At 35.7% G+C, this 19,374-nt stretch overlaps 1 protein-coding gene across 1 annotated transcript in view; it reads left to right on the top strand.

Annotated features, from left to right (window-relative positions):
• The window catches only part of Myo95E (Myosin 95E), a 57,717-nt gene extending 39,662 nt beyond the window's left edge, over positions 1-18,055 (top strand). Inside the window, exons 18-25 of the mRNA XM_089639894.1 lie at positions 713-799; positions 2,337-2,474; positions 5,912-6,018; positions 6,421-6,556; positions 7,243-7,395; positions 9,619-9,702; positions 16,439-16,566; positions 16,742-18,055. Of these exons, the coding sequence (XP_089496020.1) occupies positions 713-799; positions 2,337-2,474; positions 5,912-6,018; positions 6,421-6,556; positions 7,243-7,395; positions 9,619-9,702; positions 16,439-16,566; positions 16,742-16,865 (957 nt within the window). The 3' untranslated portion in view covers positions 16,866-18,055. The remainder of the gene's footprint in view (positions 1-712; positions 800-2,336; positions 2,475-5,911; positions 6,019-6,420; positions 6,557-7,242; positions 7,396-9,618; positions 9,703-16,438; positions 16,567-16,741) is intronic.
• Positions 18,056-19,374: the final 1,319 nt, after the last annotated feature.

The following is a 19,374-nucleotide window of genomic DNA, read 5'->3' as shown; positions in this document are numbered from 1 at the left end:
AGTTAGAGAAACAACAGCGTATTTTGCTTTTACGTTTTCACAGATGACATTTACATAATATAGGTAGATGAAAACACACATATATTCGAATGCAACATTAGGTCAAAATTTCAAACCAGTCGGCGAAGAACTTTCGGAGATTTAAGATTTTGAACAAATAAACATTTACATTTTTCTTATATAGATAGACTGAAATTCATATTTTTAAGTACCTATCTTATGTGTTAAAAATATAATTTTTTCTATGTCTAGCTGTATTTGGCTAGCTGTCTTTGAACGTTAAAATTGTGATTTTTTTGAATTTTTCAATTAAAAATCATAGTTATTTGGAAGCAACATAGAATATAGCTAAAATAAATAAGCACGGGCGTTGAAAATATCTATCTATTAAAATTTATAACAGCATAATTTTTGCGGCAGTTGTCCATAAAGTCAAACATTTCTAGGCTTGCATTGTTGCCAAATCCTACGTAGAGTTAAAAATAACAACAACAAATCATTGTACGTACATTTATCATGAATTATCCATATGTTTTCAAAAAAGTACATATTCACATTATTCCCACAAAAACCTACTGTGCGACAAATGTTATATGGCAAAGATGAAAAATTCAGGTCTCCATTAATTACTATATCTAGACTTCAATAACATTAACTGCTTCAAGTAATTACCGGGGCATTATCTGACAAGTTTGTATTTTATATTTGACAGACGAGAAAGCGTGTGTTGTCTATGAAGCATGAGAAACGAGTTCTTTGGGCGGTAGAGACCATTCAGAGGCATTACGTCCAGTGGAAGGTATTATTGCATTCATATATTTACATTTCCTCCATTAAATTCTAATGATTTATTTCATTTTTATATTTTTTTCTATTTTTTGCAATTTTTTTTATTTTATGAAATTTTTCATTGCATATTGCATGCTATACTACAGCTGTCGCAGGCTTGCCCTTCCTGCTTGGGGTCAACCCTTATTTATATAATAATATGACTCTTACTTGGCTAACGTTTTATGTTAACATTTTTATGAAATATCACCTCTCTTTACAAAGCTAAATAATAACTTTCATGTTTCGTCATTTTGCTGCCAACTTTACTGTGAAACAAAAACTTTTTGATATTTGCATTTATTTAGAGTGGCTAACATTTTTTCTAAATTGAGTTTTTGACAATTAAGAGTTCTTTACTATGTCCTTTATTCAGTCGAACGATGGCTGCCCATATTTAGGTCTCATCGCTCTAGGCCTCGAGCGATAGGTGCCTAAATATAGGTAGACGTTTTTTTTTAAATATTTTTAAATTCATTTTTAAATTTCCGCAATCCTTTCAATTATAAAACCTATAAATATGGGATAAATGATGAGATGTAGATGAATTCACTGGCTTTAATTTACAGAGGGCGGTTTATATGTTTCCGATATTCAGAGATATTATTTTTTAATGAACACTGCCAAATCCAAAATTGAATATCTGGAAATCTCCATCACTCAAGTATTTATTTTGTATATACCCCATCTCTCGAATGGTTATCAATTCAAAATGGATTTGTAATAAATAGAAACTCAATTTGGAAAAACCTTGGTTAGCCTTTGTCGCTCTCAATTGATGATTTAAAGACATTTAAATTTAAAGTGTTATATCGTATAGTTTCAATATTCTAATGGTTCAGTTTTTGTTTGTCATTTAATTGCCTATAATGTATGTATTGCCTCGAAAAATCTACTAAGCGAGTGCTGTAAAACCTTGGTCAGAAAATTAAGTTTGTTATGGTAAAGTAACAGTCCGCAGTACAGCTTATTGTGGAACTTTTTTGCGCAAGATCCTACAGCATTTGGTCTATGTAGATTGCTTACCGACCCGTGGGACGACAGGCTGAGAGTGAAGAAATTTACAAAAGTTGAAACAGCACAAAAAAAACATTCTTTAATTTTTAAATGCATTCTTGTTCTAGATGTTGTTTCATAAATCAGAGACAGTCATACTATCATATTATAACTTCCCTAAATTCATGACTGTACCAGTTGAACTTGATGGCCGCTTTTGTCATAATCAACTTGTTGTCATTTTTCACTATAGGAACAAGGGAGATGGGCTATGAACCAGTATTAGTATGGAACATCGTTCACCCATACTACTACACATCGCCCTGCCTTTGTTTCTACCTACACTCCAAGCACATAACTTTCATGGCTACGCTGCTTTGATGGTCCGTGCAGTTTGGTCGTAGCTCAACATTAGTTGGCACGTTACCATGCTGTATTATTTCCCTTTGTTTCTATTGTCTGTGTTTTCCACAATCCTACCACGTAAACTAATTTGTATGTTCTGTCTCCAGCGGCGGAGATACCTGGTGGGGCTGCTGGCCAGCCTGCCCTCGGCGCACCTGTCCCCCCTGTGCGGGGGCTGGCCTAAGGTGCCGCCGCACCTGGTGCTCACTCACTCCCTGCTCAATCAGATACACCACCGCTGGAGGGTAAATTAACTTGTTTTTATTGTATTACGTAACTGTGGGAACAATAGAACATATTCATTGAGTTATTAGTCACTTTAGAAGTGTACAATCAATTTATTTTTATATTTCTTTGTAACCGCACAGTCCCAACTGGTCCTAAGAATCTGGAGCCAGTGAGACTATGGCATCCCCAATTGTGGTATATTGTGTGGCTGAAGGTAGTAGGGATGGGAAAGAGATGGGGAAAAGGAAGTTGCAGAAGTACCTGACTATTCAGATCTGGTCACCAAACACGGTCAAGTTACTGAGAGACTTACTTACACCACAGCGATACTGAGAGTATCTTCCACTCTGAAACGTGTCGCAAATATACTATATATTATTTTAAATGAGCAAATTGTAAAATAACACAAATTAATCAAATAAAATTTATTTGCGCATGCCGAGATTTGAACCTGCGACCTCCGTCTTGCTAGTTGAGAGCCTTACCCTTCGACCACAGAAGCCGTCAAAATGTATAATTATATTGCCATGTAATACAATATAATATCTGTATTATCTTATGCTCCCCTGATTTGACTGTCGATGAACTGCAACTAGTGCTAGTTTAACACTGACAAATAAATTAAATCACCCAGAACACATATTGTGGTGATTCTAAAAGTAGATAATCCCAAATTTTTGGGAAATGGAGTCAAGATGATTGACAGTGTCTTTATGACATATTATCTACATTTATATGTCCGTGAAAAGATTTCTCTTCCTCCGATTTACGTAGGTAAAACAATTTTACCCACATAATTGCATAAACAAATAATGGTAAAATTTTACTATTCCGTCTCATTCTTATTAACCTCTCAGACAAAGACTTTTATTTACTATGTGTTCCTTTGAGAACTGTCAAAACGTGATAATTTTTGTGTTATTTACGAGTTTTGCTAAAAGCTTCATAACTCACGTTTTGGGAAACGTAGCCTCATTCTAAAAAATGTTTTGGAAAAATTATGAAATCCACTATCGCATTGTGTTGTTATACGTAAATATTTGCGTTTCTAAATATACATTTTATGAAAACGTCAAAAATATGTAAAAATCGCTTACCATTATTTCAAAGCCTTGAAAAATGTACTTTTTTCTGAGTATCATAAAGAAATAACACTTTATATATTGAAGAAATATAATTAAAAACTATTAGTCACCTCAAAATATTAACCATCCAAACTAAAATATTTTTAATAAATTATTTAGAAACTCAAGATGACAGATTCAATCGGCTTAGATAATGCACCTCTACGTTCCATAGATATTCTTGAATACAGACGCGTAGCGTTATTCATTATCGATACTCTGTTTTTTAAATCATGGCAATCCGCATACTAGTGATGGAAATAAATCGATTTTTGTAAAATCTCCCAAGTTTACGTTAAAAGACGTTCTAATGTCTTGATCGCTATTATCATATTTGCGTCTTTTGACGTTCTAATGTTCTGAGTGGTTAAACAGATTTGATTAATTTTGTTCAAATTAATACAGGTACGTTTAATTTGCTGTTTTCAGTTGACACCGTGTTGTATTTTGATACATTTTATTAGAATACAATGCTGCCAGCCTACACATTGTCATTAATCTAACAAGATTAAACATGGAGCTCCCACTTTGGGAGGCGGGGATGGGTGCCGCCACACAGGGAACAATTCATTGGATAACCAACACCTCTGCCGTAGGTCACCCCAAGTGGTTTGCTACGTTTGGTGACTTAGTAGGGGTACCCGGGTTCATGGGGTGAAGATTCTCTAGGGCTTGGCTGCGGATACGTCTGCTGCTACTGGGTGGCGGGCCGGATTTGGAAAGACTGTTTGATGGAGATCTTTTCTCCTTTCCAACAGGACTCTCTACCCATAGCCTTGGCACTGACCCCCAGATTCCTACCCACCCCTAATACCTTTTCCCTTCCCAGATCCTCCTCTTCTTCCTTTTCTTAAAGAAACCCTCCACACAGCATCCCCGAAGATGAGATGTGACAAAGATTTCCAGCAAGTTGTGAATACTGATTTTGAACTTTTGACAACATTTTACAATACAGAGTGTCCGGAGTAAAGCGCACGAACTACACAAGTGTGATGATTTTCTTGATAGTTCAGTAAAAAAGATGAATAAATTTTTTCGAAATTTCAATGTTTTAAGGTTGTAATGTTATGTTGAATTGTTTTTATGGAGAAAATAATATTCTTCTAGGGAAAAAAAAAACACAGAATTTCGAAAAAAATGATCTAGAACACAGGTTCCCAAAGTGGTCTATATGGACTATATGAACGGGGTCGATATCGGCTTGCTGGGGGTCTATGTCAGCGAGAAAAAAATTTAAGGGTCCACGAGATTCAAATGGGGGTACATACGAACAGACCCCCATTTACCTCAAGTCAACATTTAGGAGCTCCGTAAATGACACAATACACCTAACACAAATATAATAGACTGAGAAATTACTTATATGATATTTGTATTTTTATATTTCGTAAAGTTGTTAATTGAGGTATATAAATAGAGTCTACGGTCCTTTTCTCGTCAGAATTAATATATTCAAGCAAAACATTGCACATTGGAAGCTGTGAATTTTCCTAGTTCCCCAACTTGTTTTTGTAAAACATCCAGGGTAATAATGATGTTCAACTTAACAAATGCACTTCACACAGACTTCAAAACTGAGGACGGGTTGTTTCGGAGAATTTGAACAATTCATCAAATTTCAACGTTCATTTCCGGGTTCAGTTAAAGTCCTGTTCAAGTTCTGTTATTATATCATTATAGGCTAGTTGCTTGACAAAACTGAAACAGAACTTGATAAAATCTTTCAGAGAACTGGAAAATGAACGTTGAAATTTGATGAATTGTTCAAATTCTCCGAAACAACCCGTCCTTAGTTTGAGGACATTTTGAATATGGAAATGGAATGTTGAAGAATCGGATATCATATGACAAGAAGAACTGACCGGAATAAGCACTGACAAAGAACTTAAGAGGCAGTTCTGTAGGGCCAGCTACAGAAAGAAATTCCCGTTGCTTATCCTGCTTCATTTTCATTTGGTGTAATACCTCACAAGGGCGCCCCTGTCTGCACAATGTAAAGACAGAGGAACTATACCGCCACCCGGTTGTTGGACAGGCAAGGGAAGGGAATCTTTTTACGAAAAAAATAAATGATTATCACATGAGACGTTATTAGTTTTAGGAAAATTCAATATTCGGCAGGTAGGAAAAAAAAATTTTGGCACGGGGCAAAAAAAGTTAGGTAACCTCTGATCTAGAATCACCTCCCAAAGTTAGTGCACTTTACCCCCCGGACACCCTGTATATATTTTTTTCAACAGGACAGATTGCTTATTTCTGTTTCAATGTTATGTATTTATTATTATATTGGAAATATTGAATTAAGTAAATTATGTTTTATTATTTTTCAGTGCCACAAATATCGATTAAAATTTGACCAGACAGCGAGAAACAGAATGAGAGAAAAGGTTACTGCCAGCATTATATTCAAAGACAGGAAACAGAGTTACGCTAGAAGGTACAGTTTGGCACGATATTCTAGAAATTTATTGAATTGGTATAATTTTTTTTTCATTACTGTGGCAATACCAAACTACTCATTTTGTCTTTGAAATTTTTTGTTTTTCACTTTCAAATTTCTTCACATTCGAGTTTGACAGTTCGTTTTAAGCAAATCTCCTTTCCGAAAGTACCACTAATTTCTGAACACCGTTTGGTTAAAGTAAACAATATGCTTCTGGGCCATTGTGCTTTTTTAAACTTACATTCGTTTTCCTATGAAATATCTTGATGTTGCCATTTAAAACATTTTAAAAATATTTCAGACTATATTAGTCACTAATAATGGAAATAATAGTATTTATCTAATTTTATTGACACCCTTGAAATATTACTATGGTCTATTGTTTATCTGTTTCAGTGTTTCCCATCCATTTGTGGGGGACTACGTTAGATTACGGCAGAACTCTGTGTGGAAGAGAGTCTGTATAGACACGGACGACCAATATGTGGTGTTTGCCGATATTGTTAATAAAGTTACCAGATCTAGCGGAAAGGTATGTTTTCATTTTACAAACCCCTATCCATTTCATCAAGTTGATAAAGCTAACTACCTAAAATTATATTTTTTTAAATGTGTCATTTTTATTTTTTTGACATTATAACGATGCCCGTCAAGCACCGGTACACAGAGGATCAATGCTGCTAACTCCTTAAGCTCCTTGGCATGTTCCATTGATATATCTGTAGAACTGACTCAGCATGCCTACTGGAGTCACAAGTATTGTATGCGAATCAGTTTGTGGTTTTATTGCAGACTGTAATCAATATTTGGCATAACTATTGGGGATGCTGTGGTTAACAGTTAGAATTGGAAAAGGATTCTGACTTACCCTTGGTCTTTTCGATCGATATTATGGCCTTGAGCGACATTTCTGGCTATCACTGCACAAGTTTCCGTAATAGACTTGAATTAAACCCACTCTAGGGACATGTTCGCTGTACCGGATTTCTTAACAGACTGGTGATGCATAATAAATTGTTGCAATGTCACTGATCACTCCACACTGTCAGACAGGGACAGGTAACTGGTTGGAGGAATGCGGGAACATATGTTAAAGGGAGATGCATGTAGTTGCTTCAACACCTAACGATGGATTGTCAGACGGACCGCCCTCCTTTGCACAGAATCAAGTAGATTTATCAAATATTTTGGAATTCCAGGTTGATATTTTTGTTCCAGCTTGTACCAACTCTAGCCGTAATATCCACCTCAGCGATGCTGCTCCTTGACCAAAGAACCCTCGGAGTGAAGTACAGAATACCGGCGGCAGAAATCTACCGGATATCCCTTAGTCCCCTTCCCGATGATATAGCCGTGTTTCACGTCAGAGCGGTAAGCCTGGAATCAACCTAACCTAACTAGATTTCCTGTGTTTTCTCATTCCTAAAACGTGTGTTTAAAGTCATTTTAATTAACTAATTCTGTTCATAATTTAGAGATTTTTCTTATCAAATATTTGAGCACTTAATGTATCTACACATTTTTAAAAATCTTGATGTATTTTTTATTTATTTTTACATGTTCTAAAAGGTTAATGAAAACCAATATGTATTTTTTTTAAATTTTGGGGTGTAAAATTGGAAGTTAGTTTGTATGGGGTTGTCCATATTTATGCATATAATTTATTTTGAATTATTTTCTCATATGTGGCATTAAAATTACATGGAGGCTATATTATTACATCATCATGCAAATATTTCATGTCACTACTTCACGTTTTTTAAACCTATCTCTCTTAAATTATGCCATTCTGGACCAAACCCTTTTCTCCCCCCCACCCCATCACCATGCGTCAAACGTGTGTTCATGTTTTTACACGGTTGACATTTTCCATGCATGCATGCATGCGAACTGGTTGTTTTTACCACTCGTTCTTGTGTTCATCAATTTGACTTTGAAACGACTTATCTTTTAAAACTCTTTCATTCACTCCTTTCGTTTTAAAATTTTGCCTTTATACAGCATCTCCAAAGCGCAGGTCTCAAGGGAAACTTCAAGGCTTCCTGTGTAGAGTAAAAATGGATAAAGTAAAAAAAAATATTAAAGTGCTCAGATTTTTTTTTTTTTGGCACAATTTCTGCTTGTACCACTAGTTTCCGGTCACTGTGTACAATGTTTTCATATTATCTTAGTTTTCTCCTAACACTAACTAATATTTTCCAAATATTAGTTAGCGTTTGGTGAATAGATAAATTATCAGCCAATAAAAACCTTTCTGTGTTATTTATATCTATGTGTTTAACATTTTATCCTCGTTGATTTTTGGGTTGAGGCGTTACAAACTCTCACATTTGATTGACAATTAAATTGTCATTTTTGAATGTGACTGCATTTAACCTCTCAGACAAAGACTTTTATCTACTATGTGTTCCTTTGAGAACTGTCAAAACGTGATAATTTTTGTGTTATTTACGAGTTTTGCTAAAAGCTTCATAACTCACGTTTTGGGAAACGTAGCCTCATTCTAAAAAATTTTTTGGAAAGATTATGAAATCCACTATCGCATTTTGTTGTTATACGTAAATATTTGCTTTTCTAAATATAGATTTTATGAAAACGTCAAAAATATGTAAAAATCGCTTACAATTATTTCAAAGCTTTGAAAAATGTACTTTTTTCTGAGTATCATAAAGAAATAACACTTTATATATTGAAGAAATATAATTAAAAACTATTATTCACCTCAAAATATTAACCGTTCAAACTAAAATATTTTTAATAAATTATTTAGAAACGCAATAAATTATGAACGAACAAGATGACAGATTCAATCGGCTTAGATAATGCAACTCTACGTTCCATAGATATTCCTGAATACAGACGCGTAGCGTTATTCATTATCGATACTCTGTTTTTTAAATCATGGCAATCCGTATACTAGTGATGGAAATAAATCGATTTTTGTAAAATCTCGCGCGTTTACGTGAAAAGACGTTCTAATGTCTTGACCGCTATTATCATATTTACGTCTTTTGACGTTCTAATGTTCTGAGTGGTTAACGGGTAAATAGGCTCTCATCGTCAATCAAATGTGGTGGAGTTTGAAACACCCCAGCCTCATAGTAATTTAGTTAGTCCTGTATTATTACATAAGGTGTACAAAAATCGACTTGAAATTAAGTTTTCACAGCTACAGTAATTCCGAATTTGAAAATTAATCTGTAGTGCTGGAACTGTCAATTTTACATTGAACCATCAGTTTGACATTGAATTGTCAGTTTGATATTGAACTGCCAGTTTGACGTTATGCTGTCAGTTTGACATAGCGCTGTCAGTTTGATGTGAAACGGTCAGTTTGACACTAAACAGTTAATTTGATACTGAGGAGTCAGTTTGATGTTGAACATTTAATTTCACATTGTACATTTAACCTGTGATTGAATTTGTCAATCAGTTAATACATGACACAACCTGTCAGCTTGACGTTGAAGCTAATAAGTTTGAAAACTAACCCATTATGACCTTAGAATTAAGCTAGATTTTGTATGTACATATGTACATAATATATAGCCTTGTAGTAGTGTTTGTTTGATGTGTGCCCCATTCCGCCATCAGTGTTCCCTGGAGGGTGAAGCCTATGAGTTGGACTCACAATTATCTTCGCGAGCCAGCTCTGATACTACGGGTTGTCTATTCGGGGTAAGTTGTTAAAAGAAAAATGTCTTACTGCTTTATCTCGTAGGTTACCTATCCATGGTTATTCTTATATCCTTCAGTCTTTCTTTTTTCTGGAATACTTACTGACAGACGTAATAAATAATAAACAGTTAATAATGACATCTCTCTAATGGTCACATCAGCAATACAGAAATTTAAGAAAGAATCAGTTCAGACCGTCTCTTTCCTGTTCATATTTATCCCTTCGTAATTTTATCTTTTAGAATTTTTACTATGTTTCAATTCTATTCTGCACATTATGCAAAATTTAAAGCTAATTAAATTTTTAAGCCATTAATGTAGTTTTACATTGTTTTATCTTTCCTTTAATTTAATGTTTTTATCAATGTTTTGGTATTGTGCAACATTATCAAAATGAAAGCACATTAGTTTGTCAGGAACGGAGACCGGATAAATCATCACAATGATAATTCATCACATCTTTAAAAAGTTATATAAAGTCATGGAAAGTGATGAAACAAAAACTTTATTAACTGGGTTAAGTAGGTTAAGTTTTTTTTTTTTTTCACTGCTTCTAATGACTTTATATCACTTTTTAAAGGTGTGTTGTATTGTCACTGTGTTGAGTTATCATGGAACCGTACTAACCTATGCTAGGTAAGTTTTCAGTAGAGCAAATTCTCATTCTGGGCTGGAACGTTGTTATGAATAAGTATTTGACACAATGTTACGATACTTACTTAGCCCATAGATGCGTTAATAGGCTGTTATTGTGTGTGGTTTTTCTAAGTACATTATTGACTGTTAATATGAATGAATAGTGGGTGGCCAAGTTTGACTTTGTTGGTCTTTGAGGGCCAACGCGCCAGAGTCCCTTCCAGTGGTTGAACTGGAAAAGAGCTCGCCAAACCGACCTACCGACGGTAGAGCATAATTCTCCATTCAGGGCGGGGAAAAATATATCCCATCTACATGATGTTTGAAAGGAAGTTGCAAGGTTGTAGAATGAAAGTAATCTGGATAAACTTTGGACTGGCCGTAACAAATTATATTTGATAAATTTCACAGAGAAATACAAAAAAGGTGAAAACTTACCCCCATCGACCAGAACGTAGAATCTATCTACCCTGTCTAAAATAATAAGAACGTATTTAGTTATGAGGAACGAACACTGAGTGCCGCGAATGGCGGAGTAGATGAATCAGCCATGTAGCTAGAGGACGGCAGCATCAGGATGTGGCTGGCCGACGGCCCAGTGTGGTCCAGCCAGTAGGAGTAGACGGCATCAGAATGTGGCTGGCCTACGGCCCAGTGTGGTCCAGCCAAGAGGAGTAGACGGCATCAGAATGTGGCTGGCCTACGGCCCAGTGTGGTCCAGCCAAGAGGAGTAGACGGCATCAGAATGTGGCTGGCCTACGGCCCAGTGTGGTCCAGCCCTGAGTAGACGGTTAATCCGTAAGTTGCCCTTCCACGAAGGCAAGGTGGAACTTAATAATGCTCTGAATCAAAATGCACACGGCGAAAACAGATTATCGGCAGAAATAATCACCGATCGCTTGAATAAACTCGGATTACCACCATGGCCACGCATGGTAAAAACGTTTTCATTATTCACGCCACCCGGGGCGAATTCCACTCGCGGGAAATATGACTAGACTTCTAATCTCGAAGCCCAAACTGAACATTTCGGTATTAATCGCAAATCCATGAAATAACTTTCGATTAGAGCCTCAGACCTCCAGAAATAATAATTGACCCCCCGACCGGACAGCCTGTCTCTCCTGTGTCCGGCCGGGAAGTGCCACCATCTTGAATTTCTTCTCACTTCCTGTTAAAGTTCTAAGTTGCCAGAGCATAAACAATAGACAAGATAAATCACAGATTTGACAGGTTCTTACTTAGAGTGAAAATCGTATGTTATTTTCATAACATTACCCCGGTCGCCCCCAACGTGTTTGCCCTCAAACACAAGGAGAACAAAATAAAAGCCTGAGCTAAGAGATACCCTAACTTGGTCTGATGGGTTCCTAAAACATACATGATATAATAACATAAAAAAACGAGTTATATAGCAGAAATGTACTAAAAGTAATAGTATGCTTGCAAAAGGGTGTGCCACAAAATCAGTCGCGCCCATCATGCGTAAGACATGATGGATGAGTCTGCGGCGCATCCAATTGAAGTTCAGAGTATTAGATATAACAAAATCAGAACTTAGAAATAAAGACCTTAAATTGTACACAATTAGCAGTAAGAAGTTACGTGGACGGGGCCCGTAATCACCCGCAGCATGTACGACGCTGGGTGATGTATTCTGACTCTCGTCTGGGACTACCGTAGACGTAGCATCTATAACAGAATAGAACTTAAAATTAGTATACAAATATTATCACTAAAGCATGACATCAATATACATCAAAACATTAAATATGCACAAAGCATCACTGTTCAGATTCACTTTTTTAAATAAGCCAAAGTAGGCTACACTCGTAGATGGTGTACCATCTGCACTTTATCACTGATTCTAAATCCATTTTGGAAAAGAAGAGTTCCTCTATAGAAGAGTATTCCTATCTAACTCCCTAAACTGGTCTCGTGGGTTAAGTTTTTCTGACAGTTATACAATAGAAAACAACATATAAGTTTATTTTACCATTGGTATATGAAATACAGGATATAACCAACCATTGTAAATGAATGGTGTTATGAATAGTCTTACAATCATCGCAAAATGATGCCACATTATTTAGTAAACAACCATCGTTAAAAATGGTGCCAATAGAATTGTTAGCGACCATCGTAAATAAATGGTGCTATAAATAGTCTACAACCATCGTTAAAAATGGTGCCAATCAATTAAGTATTCGTCTTTTGTCCCCGAGGGTTCAATTTGTAAATTGTAGTATTAGTGTAACTAATTACCGAGGTTCTCACAGGAACCAATCAATCACTAATTTATTTTTAGGATTGATTTACATTTTTCAAATGATGAAGTTTTAATATTATATAAATTTATTAATATTAGTTCAGTAGTAACTTGTTTATAGAAACTTAACTAGAATTTTTTTTGTAATAGTAAAGATACTTACATAGACAAATGGGCAATGAGACCTATGTAAGCACAATATATTTAAACTCGGAACATCTTGAAATACTGGGCGAATAACTCCATATGTTTTTACTTAAAGTAATACAATATAAAGGTATATGAACACAGTTCATATGATATTAAGCTTAGAATACAAGAGGATATGCGGGTTCATATCGTCGTATAATCCAAGTTGACATAAAAATAAACTTAAAAATAAATATGAGCTAAGTTGAACTGATCGTGACCAGAAATATAAATGTATTTGTGTTTCGAAGCATCTCACATTTGTATATATATTTTATAATCTACAAAATTTTAACTTATTATTTTAATGAGAAATTATACTCGAGTAATCAACTGGAGTAAAATTAATTTTCCGTAAAGGACGAACTTAAAAATATGTATATTTTATAATCTACAAAATTTTAACTTATTATTCTAATGAGAAATTATACTCGAGTAATCCACTAGAGTAGAATTAAATTTTCCGTTTTTCTTCGGCGGCGGTACCTCCACCTCAGAACTCGAGCCCGAAAGAACCCGTCTAACCAAGCGGAGCCAACTCTGCACTCGCACTTCCTCTGCGCAAAGGAAGGCGCGTGAACAGAGCGACTCACATTTAGTTTTTTTCCTTTTTTTTTTTGAATCTCCATATTTTAAAGAAGCAACCCTAGGTTTAGAGTTGTTGTGACTCTTCTTCCTACATTCCGATATATGATGCCCCTTTAATTTACAAAAAGAACAATAAATATTGTTCCCTGAAGAATTTGTTTCAGTATGACACATCTCCTTTTCTCATTGATGTTGTCTATTATTGTCGACATTTTGAAGTTTACTTATGAAACCGCAAGTATTGAATACAAAATGATAATAAATTAGCTAATGACGATAGCTATGAATATATTGCACTCCCGCGAGGCAAATATATAATTAAATGCACTTATAAGCACTGTATAGTATTGGTTGCATAACATAATTATCGAAACTTTCAAAGTGTATTATTATTTTGACAGTTGTTGTCAAAATCGCGATGTTTGTTTACGCTTGACATTCCTAGCTGTCAAGTTGACACATAGTATTGTGTTGCCCGTAAAATAAAATAATATTGCCCGTAAAATAAAAATAAATTATAATAATGCGTACAAATCGTTATTTATGTTGGTTGCACTGATGGCACTTTAATAAGTTCGCACTGTTGACTGACATTTATGTACCTAATAACATTTATAGGTTATGTTTTATGTGAGACGTCGAAACAACAAAAACAAATACACATGATTACTAAAATGCTTGCAACTTCGATTCAAAATCAAATAATAAGAACAAATACGAACCAACCACGTTGATGCGCCATGTTATGAATATAAATTCGGGGCGGGGAAAATTATATAATAGATGCATGACGTTTGAAAGGAAGTTGCAAGGTTGTAGAATGAAAGTAATCTGGATAAACTTTGGACTGGCCGTAACAAATTATATTTGATAAATTTCACAGAGAAATACAAAAAAGGTGAAAACTTACCCCCATCGACCAGAACGTAGAATCTATCTACCCTGTCTAAAATAATAAGAACGTATTTAGTTATGAGGAACGAACACTGAGTGCCGCGAATGGCGGAGTAGATGAATCAGCCATGTAGCTAGAGGACGGCAGCATCAGGATGTGGCTGGCCGACGGCCCAGTGTGGTCCAGCCAGTAGGAGTAGACGGCATCAGAATGTGGCTGGCCTACGGCCCAGTGTGGTCCAGCCAAGAGGAGTAGACGGCATCAGAATGTGGCTGGCCTACGGCCCAGTGTGGTCCAGCCAAGAGGAGTAGACGGCATCAGAATGTGGCTGGCCTACGGCCCAGTGTGGTCCAGCCCTGAGTAGACGGTTAATCCGTAAGTTGCCCTTCCACGAAGGCAAGGTGGAACTTAATAATGCTCTGAATCAAAATGCACACGGCGAAAACAGATTATCGGCAGAAATAATCACCGATCGCTTGAATAAACTCGGATTACCACCATGGCCACGCATGGTAAAAACGTTTTCATTATTCACGCCACCCGGGGCGAATTCCACTCGCGGGAAATATGACTAGACTTCTAATCTCGAAGCCCAAACTGAACATTTCGGTATTAATCGCAAATCCATGAAATAACTTTCGATTAGAGCCTCAGACCTCCAGAAATAATAATTGACCCCCCGACCGGACAGCCTGTCTCTCCTGTGTCCGGCCGGGAAGTGCCACCATCTTGAATTTCTTCTCACTTCCTGTTAAAGTTCTAAGTTGCCAGAGCATAAACAATAGACAAGATAAATCACAGATTTGACAGGTTCTTACTTAGAGTGAAAATCGTATGTTATTTTCATAACAACGTATCAGTATTAAGATTCTGTTGTGTTGTCAAATAAGGCACATAATCAAGATATAGAGTTGGTTTATTGTTCCCATAACACATATTATTTACTACATACATATATTACATATAGCGATTTACATCACGGTCAGCTGGTAACAGAAGGTTTCGATTTAAGTCCTAGCTATATTCTATGGCTCATATGAAAGAAAGCTTACATCGGACGCAGAGCGGTAAGGGTGGGAACAATCTACTACGCACGCTCAGCCCTAGGGCGGCGTAGACCGCTGGTGAAGGACGATGGCAGCATATGAAGGGCGGGAATGACAGGTGAGGTATGCTAGTGAAGCGTGGAAACAATTCCATGGTTCACAGGATTCACAGGTGGTGCGGCCATTTTGTAATGTATCGGTGTGGATCATGGAGTCGGTGGCAAAACGGTTGGCGAGGGCGGAAGTAGTTCACAATTCACTACAGTTGAGGTAGTTTATACGTAATAACATGGTGCACAACCGTTTGTAATGGTAACACTCGGAAAGCAATACTTTGGTCACTCTGGCAACAAGCTGACGAGGCTCGCGCCGCGTGGCCGAAATGTGTAATATCCTTGTGTCTGAACCCGCCGGCTGCCGGAACTTAACTGTTCTTCTGCGCGGGCTTCTTACGCTCCTTCCCGTCGTGGGAAGTATTCTATTTTTTGTTTCATCTCTTGTGGTCCATTTATATCAAGCCGTTTTTGCATTCTCGCCACTGATTGTTTCTACAATATAACATCTTGGTGATGTGTAATTAAACCTTTACTTTATCAGCGTAGTTTCCTCTTTTAACCTTCCCTTTGCGAAGTGTGTGAGGTAATGAAGTATCTTTACACTTTACAATTGATAAGGCAAAGAACTATTATTGATAATTTAAAGTATTTAGGCATGTCGTTTGCCTTCAATTTACTAATTTATAATAGGTACATACCTACATAGAATAAAGAAGAACACTAGAAATGCGCCTCCCATATAGATTTGAATGGAAACCAAACTAACTTAGTACTTTTTAGCTCTAGTCACTTTGAATATCGCCATCCCAGTCAAATTGCATAATGATCGTGAAATACAATTCTGCATATGAAATTTAAGCTGAGAATCTTTATGTACATGGAATTTTTTCTGTTCTTCTTTATTCTACGGGTGAGTACATACTATGAAATAAACATAAGCAATGGTCAAATTCATGAGAAGAGGCAGAAGGCTTCAGAAGAAATTCCATGTTGAACCTCACGTCACTGAAATGAAATATAAAAGACATGACTTATAATAATAATTTTAATATTCCAGAGTGACATCAGCAAGAAGAAGGGGGACTTTGTGTTCCAAACGTGTCACATCATAGAGATGGTCACCAAGCTGTTCCTCGTGGTGCAGAATGCAGTGGGAAAGGCTCCTGAAGTCAATATTAGCACAGAGTAAGTACAATAGCCATAAATATCGCTAAACATTCAAGTGAAAATATCTTCCCGCTCCTCTTCCTCTTTTGTCTATGGTTTCTAAATATAATATTATAAGGGTACCTACACAACACATATTTTCCAGGTCCAAATTAGTCGCCAAATTTAAAAATATTTTTTCAAAAATTTCCAGGTTTGAAGCAAATTTTGGCCAGCAGACGGTCACATTCACGTTCAAGTGTTATGGCCTTCCCGAATTTCACCCGGACTCTGTTCGTGTCATGAGAAAGGGGAACAAGATGGAGGTACTCATTTGATACAGGCGCACCAACGCGCACAACGCGTCCAGTTCTTCCAAGCTCAGCACTGCCAACCCTAAGAATAAAAGTGTTGCCAACCAGAAGAATAATGCTGCCAAATCTATGAATGGTGTCGTCGTTTCAAATAAATGTGTTGCCAACCTGAAGAATATGGTTGCCAACTTCAAGAATAGTGTTACTAACCATTGGCAATCTCGAGATTAGTGTTGCCATAAACATTTTCTTCGGCATTTAAAAATAACCTCTAACCGTTTTCTATGATTACTTTATGGCTGTTGAGTGTTTGTCAAATCTTGCCAATGTGTCAGTGGAGTATATTATTTGATAAAAGTGCCTGTGGGAGGTCGGATTTCGGAGATGTTTGACTGGTTGAATATTGTAATTATTAAATCGTTTTATTTTCGAGCTGCAAATTTGGTGGAAAAATGGTTTGTTTAGTGTATTTTTAAAATGCATTAAAAATATTAATAATGTGATTTTTAAGCAACTATTATTTTACCATCCATGCTCGGCTATGAAATTGAAAAAAATAATTATTTATACGGCTTTTAAAGCATGTACAATCGAATATTGAATAACAGGATCACAGAAAGATATGTTAAAAGAGAGGTAGTTAGTTGGGGGGTACCTCTGATAGATCCGTTGTAATCCCCTCCCTCTTTCTCATAAACGATGCAATTATGTAATTGAAAGAGTGGTAACAAGGGGGGTTGGAGTGGAAGGACCATAAAGGTTACTCAGTCGAATTAAATTTAATCAATGCATTTATTTTTAATTTTAAACCCTTCAGTATCATGAATGTATGCAACCCCATTTCCATTGTGTAATACATAAGATGAAATCTGTACCTCATTCTATTTGTGCCAAGTACTTAATTTGTGCTTCTGAGAGCCTGTATGTATATCTATATGTACTTAAGTACTAATGTTTTTTTCAATTTCTTCCCACATTTGTATAACATTTTTGTAGTTTTTTTTTTTTAATAAAATGCAAATTGAGTAGAAACCTACACAATAAATACTATATAAATATATTTCTGAGGGATTTTATGATAAGTCGATTGATAAAGTGGTCTCCCACATCAACTCTTTATCTCTCTTGGATTATTGATGTTCATATTATGTATATATTTAATAGTGATTTTTAGAAACAATTATTGATGGCCAAAACGTGGTTTAAAATTATATATACATACAGGGTGTATCGGCACGTACCCGACAAACTTTAACCAGCTATTCCTTAGCATATTTGGAGTAAAAAATCTTATGTGCACTTTGCTGTCCGGTAACGTTTTTTTTTAATAAAAAATTTATTATTCATATTTTCACCACATGTCACCACTGTTTTATCCTTTGTCAAAGTTTGAAAACCCATCTGGCAAATATTTTATTCGAATTCCGTTGAATAATGCACGTGTGTACCTATATTGGCGCACACTTACAATCACAACGAAATGGCACGGCACCATTCGTCTCATTTTTAACTATTATTATTTAGTGTGTGCGAAAGAGCGAAGACGCTTTTTGACATACTTGCTTATAACAGCTGTTGAACACGAAACGCAATGCCAATGACAGTGATGTAGTGTGGAAATTTTAAATTTTTTTGTTTTTAATTGAAAAAAAAATGCTACCGGACAGCAAAGTGCCCATAACATTTTTTACTCCAAATGTGCTAAGGAATAGCTGGTTAAAGTTTGTCGGGTTAGTGCCGATACACCCTGTATATTTAAAAAAATAAATGTAGTTTTAACGAAACATTTAAAAGATTGATTGTATTGAGTGCCAAATGATTTAAAATCCACAATAAAATAATAATATGTCTGACATATTTTCGTTGGAATTGGTTTTTCTTAGCCGTTTTCTATCAAGTCAATATTTGCCTAATGTGGACTGATTACTCCAAAGCCAAATGATTTATTAATCTAAATATTATATCATTTGTATGCTATGAATATTGTATAGTAGAACCCACGAGAGAACCGTCGTAAGTCATACAGCTTCATTCTTTGAACTATTTATTAAGAGGGACTTAAAAAAAAACGCATTATTTTTAGGCGAAATTCACATTATTTTTTGTAAATGTGGTGGTATTTTGCAACAAAGAGTGTAATATTTAAACTTTTTTTGTATATTGCAACAGAGAGAGCAATATTAAAACTTTTTTTGTATAATGCAACAAAGACAGCAATATTTTAACTTTTTTGTATATTGCAACAAAGAGAACGATTTTTTTAAACTTTTTTTGTATATTGCAACGAAGAGAGCAATATTTTAACTTTTTTGTATATTGCAACAAAAGAGAGCGATATTTGAACTTTTTTTGTATATTGCAACGAAGAGAGCAATATTTTAACTTTTTTGTATATTGCAACAAAAGAGAGCGATATTTGAACTTTTTTTTTATATTGCAACAAAGAGAGCAATATTTTAACTTTTTTTGTACATTGCAACAAAAAGAGCAACATTTTCAATTTTTTGGTATATTGCAGCCAAAAAGTGGCATG

This window comes from Hesperophylax consimilis, chromosome 14, assembly GCF_061612785.1.
Source record: "Hesperophylax consimilis isolate HC1 chromosome 14, BYU_Hcon_1.0, whole genome shotgun sequence".
Taxonomy (NCBI): domain Eukaryota; kingdom Metazoa; phylum Arthropoda; class Insecta; order Trichoptera; family Limnephilidae; genus Hesperophylax; species Hesperophylax consimilis.
The sequence above is the reverse complement of the archived record's forward strand: the minus strand, read 5'-3'. Positions and strand labels throughout refer to the sequence as shown.